The sequence below is a fragment of the Podarcis erhardii genome, assembly GCF_964252035.2.
Source record: "Podarcis erhardii genome assembly, chromosome: 13".
NCBI classification, from domain to species: domain Eukaryota; kingdom Metazoa; phylum Chordata; class Lepidosauria; order Squamata; family Lacertidae; genus Podarcis; species Podarcis erhardii.
Window position 1 is genome coordinate 23634702 of NC_138502.1, and position 5631 is coordinate 23640332.

General features: G+C 38.4%; 2 protein-coding genes across 2 annotated transcripts; both read left to right on the plus strand.

Moving 5' to 3' along the window:
• Positions 1-924, plus strand: LOC309326998 (olfactory receptor 5BS1-like; the record flags this gene model as incomplete). Its single annotated transcript, XM_081836030.1, has 1 exon — positions 1-924. The coding sequence occupies one exon, from the start codon at positions 1-3 to the stop codon at positions 922-924; it is 924 nt and encodes a 307-aa protein (XP_081692156.1).
• A 3532-nt stretch (positions 925-4456) lies between these two features.
• On the plus strand, positions 4457-5389 carry LOC309327525 (olfactory receptor 8S1-like; the record flags this gene model as incomplete). Its single annotated transcript, XM_081836825.1, has 1 exon — positions 4457-5389. The coding sequence occupies one exon, from the start codon at positions 4457-4459 to the stop codon at positions 5387-5389; it is 933 nt and encodes a 310-aa protein (XP_081692951.1).
• Positions 5390-5631: the final 242 nt, after the last annotated feature.

A 5631-nucleotide genomic window follows, 5' to 3' on the forward strand; every position in this document is an offset into this window, starting at 1 on the left:
ATGGGAAACCAAACCACTGAATACTATTTTTTTCTTCTTGGCCTCTCCAACAACCTTCAGCTCCAGATCTTCTTATTTTTCCTTTTCTTGTTGATTTATCTGCTAACTCTGTTGGGGAATGTAATAATCATGCTGCTTGTGAGGACCAGTCCACCTCTTCAGAGTCCTATGTACTTCTTCTTGAGTTACCTCTCTTTCCTTGATGTGTGTTATTCAACTGTCACTGTCCCAAAGATGTTGGAGATCATCATTGCCAAGCAGAAGACCATCTCTGTTGGTGGATGCTTCACTCAGGCATTCTTTATTTTGTTTTCGGCTACTGCTGAAGTTTTTATCCTCTCATCAATGGCTTATGACAGATACTGTGCTATATGTAAACCACTGCATTATGTGGAAATCATGAATGTGGCATTCTGCCAAAAGCTAGTAGCCAGTGCATGGATGATTAGTTTTGTTTATGCACTTGCAAACACATTGCCACTGTTAAGGCTACAGTTCTGTGGCTCAAATATCATAAATCATTTCAGTTGTGAGCTCCCTTCCATCCTTTCTCTCTCCTGCAATGATACTTTCTTCAATAAAATGCTGTTCTTCATTTCTGGGAGCACAGTTGGGCTTGTATCCCTGTTCCTCACTGTGCTGTCTTACATTCATATCATCTCCACCATACTGAGGATAAATTCATCTGAAGGGAGACGTAAAGCTTTCTCTACCTGCAGCTCCCACCTCACTGTAGTCAGTCTCTTCTATGGAACAGGTTACTTCCGATATCTGAGGCCAAGCTCAGCTTCGTCAGTACTTTTGGATGTAATACTGTCCATAGAATACAGCATTCTTACCCCTTTGTTAAATCCCATCATCTACAGCTTGCAGAACAAGGAGGTGAAAGCAGTGCTTAGGAGGATATTGAGACTGAAATCTTGATATTCATTCCCAATTCAAATCAACAGAACAGTGTGAATGAGAAGATCGTGTCCCATTGGTTGTATGACCACAATCTTTTATTTCATAAACCAGTTGATTAACATGGTTGTCAATAATTTTCCCTTCCATTACATGCCACAAACATTGCAAATTTTAGATGCACACATGCCCAATTCTCTTTAGCTTTTCTCCATGCATCTGTAAAGCAAATAAGCAATCTCATGGAAAAGGTCCACAAGGTTTGTATTCCAGCAGGTAAAGTGGAGCCCATCAACCAGATTCAGTTTAGTAGAGTTTCCTCATTGGTCTGGCTGATTGGGATTGCAAATATGTCAATGGTAATTACGCATTGCCCAGTACATGTTAGTCCCCACTACATGATTGATTGGTTATATTCAGATTTACTCAGTTGTGGGAATCTATGACGCAATTTTCTTTTAATCTGTAAGCCTGCCAACTCATTCACTTGCCACAGTCAGAAGAGCCTATCTTTGGCACTCCAGCAGTAACATCATTGCTCCTGCTCTGAAAAAAAGTTAGGGACTTCATACCCTAGTGTACCCTTCTACTACATATGCCTTTTTGGCACTAAAATGCATGGGGAAATGCACAAACAACTACACAAACAACATTCCAACCAAATTCTTAGCGGCCCTATAATCAAAATTTAAATCACCTGACTCTAAGGAAACAATGAGGCATTTCAGATTTGGCAAATTAGGCCAAATATTTGCAAAACTTTACTGGGTATGGTTTAGTGAGCAGTAGTTTCTCAAAATACACACAAGAGCTATTTTTATTTTTATTTTTTTCTAAAAATATTTTCTAACTGCTTGGAGCAGCTAGAAAGCACAGTGCTTGCAACATTCATTGAAATGGCATCTAAAACTGACGTGGAAGTGGTTGTACATTATGGTGGGTAATCCTTTCTTTGTGCCCACTAAGGAAGCGCCTCTAAATCTGCAAGGGATATTATTGTTCATAATTTCCACTGACACAAAATGCCATGTTCCTTTTGTTTCTTTTGCTGTAGATAATAAAATACTTGATGCCACAATTCCTACACAATTTTGCTTTCGCTGACTCTGCTAATATGCGTTATATCATGCACATGTCTCTTGGATGTGTGCTGATGCTTTCTACGGGACTCCAGCAAGAGGCACCTCCCATCAAATATGGGGGGGGGGAGACTATGTTTTGTAATAAAGTGTGATGATTTAAATACATTGTGAATGAACTTGACATTCCAGTTGCTCCAAACAGCTTGAAATTGGGGTTATGATTACAGTATTATTATTATTATTATTATTATTATTATTATTATTATTATTATTATTGAAGGAGAAAGCACAACCTTCAAACCACCTAGAAAGTTACACATATACAAAGAGAGAGACAGAGAGAAACACTTAAAGAAATGCAAATTTCACAATAGTTATTTCCTAAAAATTGCAATGTAGACATGAAGCAGAGTGGGCTTTGCCAGTAGGCATATACCCAAATGGACACAAACTCAAGCAGATTGATTTTGCCCATTCCTGACTGAAAGTTGCAGTTGTTGACAATATGGAGTAGAATATGTGGCCCTGGTCTGTCACATTGTAAGGCATCTCTATATCTAAAGGAGTCTATTACACCTTAATGTCCAACTGACTTGTAAAACTTATAATAAATGTGTTGTTGTTTTTTGGAAGAAAGAACTAATACAGTTTCATTTAATGAAAAAGGTATCCCTGGAGAAAGTCAGCTGGCAGGATAAATTTCATGGGATTAATTCCAGAAAAATGAGCATGACATCACATCACCATCCTTTCTATACCATCTTGCTCACTTAAAAAATTGTCCAGTACATAGGCAGAATGGACACTGAACAATGCACATTAAAAAAATCAGGCATTTGTAGAGTTGGCAGTGATTTCAATCATTCCCTTTCAGTGTGCACAGCAGAGACCCTGAAATATTTTTCCTTTCTGTCACAGATGAAAAAACTTTGACCAACTAGATGCTGTTTGGACTTGAGGTCGCATTCAGCCCCAGATGACAGGGCCAAAGGTTATGAACGGAAAACCAGCAACTGGTTCCCCAGCCATAATCTAAATGAGCTGTATGATAATATGAGCGATCTTTATTTTCTTTGGGGATTTCACCAAGATTTGTTTCAAATCATCATTTTTTAAAGTAATTGTAAAGTGGATGGAGATCTCTTTGAGATACAGCTCCAGTCAAATCTAAGTGCAGTGGCAGTTGTTGCGCATCTGGATTAGCTATCAGGTAAGTGGCAATCTCTTTTTGATATTTATGACTATGTTTAATTCAGTGGGTTTTATGTGTTGGGTGATCTTAAATAGACAGTAACCAGTACATGCTATCCATTTGCAGAATTATTCAATATTTTCCTTAAGATTCCAGTGTCTTGCACTTGGAAACACGAAATCACAGTAAATAACTAAGATTCACAAAGAAGCCGAACATATTTGCTAGTATTCTGACAAGAAAGTCTCAAATTAATCCCTTGTATTTCCAGGTCAGACTAGACTTATTCTTTTCAGAAATTCTGGAGAGCCATTGCAAGTCTGTGTAGACAGTACTGAGCTAGGTGGACCAATAAAGCACCAGTACCTAACCTAAAATCATGATCAACATATCCATAAATCTAAAAATGCATCTTTTTCATGTATGCCAGCAGAACTCAGATGACATTATTGGTCTTACCAAGTAGACGTGGGTCTCAAAATTGAGATTGAACAGTTTCCACATTCAGAGCAGCATACCTAAGTTTGATCCATGAGGACAAATCTGGAAACGGAAGGGGGCTCACATGTTCTCAGAGCTGCTTCCTTTTTTATAATAGGCAGATGTACAACAGGTCGAAGTTTTCCAACCACCAAATGTGTGCTGGGAAATAGTTTGACTGTTTATAGTCTTGCTTTTCATGCACAAAAACCTCTCTCCATTTTTTAAAAAATCCCTCCCTTCCCACATTTAACATTCTGTCTGGAATATAGAGTTTGTAATTACATGGCCTTGTGCCCAGTATGAAACTATTGGGTCAGTGGTCTCCCTTTTCCCTGTCAGGTATGTAAAATGCTATGTGTACACAGTTTGTTTTCCATCCATTCAGATCAAATAAACCTCACCCCCCCGAACATTAAACATTAGCATGCATATTGACCTCCCTTAAAAAAGAAAGAAACAATCTTGAAGTGGTTGCACATGTGTGTGCATCCAATTTCCTTTTGTGCAGTGAGTGTGGAACTGCAAATGTGAAATCTCTACACAAACAATTAGCGCTTGAATCAACAGTCTAGTTCTTGGCTGCATCAAAGCAATCATAACTATGGCCAGATAGAAATACAGTAGATCATATTGAATTCAGTGGAGCTTACTCCCAGGTAAGTAGGGTTAAAAATGCAGAAAATACTTCCCCTATATTTATACATGTATTAATCATTTTTCAGAGCTTTCTACAAATTGAATAAATTCTATTTCTTTTTTAATTTGTACAGATGTTAAGGCTTTTAAATTCACTGATATGGAAAATCAAACAGCAATTACAGAGTTTATACTCTCAGGACTCTCCAGAGATCCACATCTTCAGGTGTTTCTCTTCTTGGTGTTCCTAATAATTTTTTTGGTAACATTGTTTGGAAATTCTGCAATCATGCTGGTGATCAGAACTGAGTGCAGCCTTCAAACCCCCATGTTCTTCTTTCTTAGTCATTTAGCTTTTGTTGACATCTGCTATTCATCTGTCACTGTTCCCAAGATGTTGGAAAATATCGTAGCAAAGCAGAAAACGATTTCCTGGGAAGGATGCATTGCACAGATCTTCTTCTTTTTCCAGGTTGCTTGTGCTGAAGTATTCATCCTCTCAGCAATGGCTTATGACCGATACATTGCTATATGTGATCCACTGCATTATACCACAATCATGAAAAAAGAAATCTGCAGACAACTAGTGGGTGGCTCTTGGGCTATGGGTACCTTCTATGCTGTGTTGAATGTTCCCCCTTTGGTGAATTTGCATTTTTGTGGGAACAATATTATTGACCATTACAGCTGTGAGCTTCCTTCAGTCTTGGCCTTGGCTTGTACCCAGACCCTCATAAATTACATTGTTCTTCTTATCACTGTGTTGGTGTTTGGTCTTGGCTCCTTTCTCCTTACCCTCATCTCTTATGTTTACATTATTTCAACCATCGTGAAGATTCGTTCAGCAGAAAGCAGGCATAAAGCCTTCTCCACTTGCAGCTCTCACCTCATTGTGGTGGGACTGTTTTACATTGCAGCTTTTTTCCGGTACATGAAGCCAAGTTCAGAATCACTCACCTACCTGGACAAATTAGTGTCGGTGCAGTACAGCATCTTAACTCCCATGTTAAACCCTCTCATTTACAGCTTGAAGAACAAGGATATCAAAAATGCTCTGTTGAAGAAGTTTGGAAAGTGTAAGTTTCTTCAATAAAATTAGACTCAATTCTAGAAAAGTGTACAGTGTCACAAGCTAACATTTAAAATGGTTTACATGGGTATATATGCGCCAAACATCTTAAGGGCTAATGGGGAGAGTAGCTCCCTGTTTTTAAAATGTCATGCTTCCCTTGATGCTGGATTTAGACTAAAAAAGACCCCAAAACAAAGCTGAGGCATAAGATTAGGTTGAAGAAGACAGAATTGGAATCAATTTCCTTTCATGGGGGAAAGAGA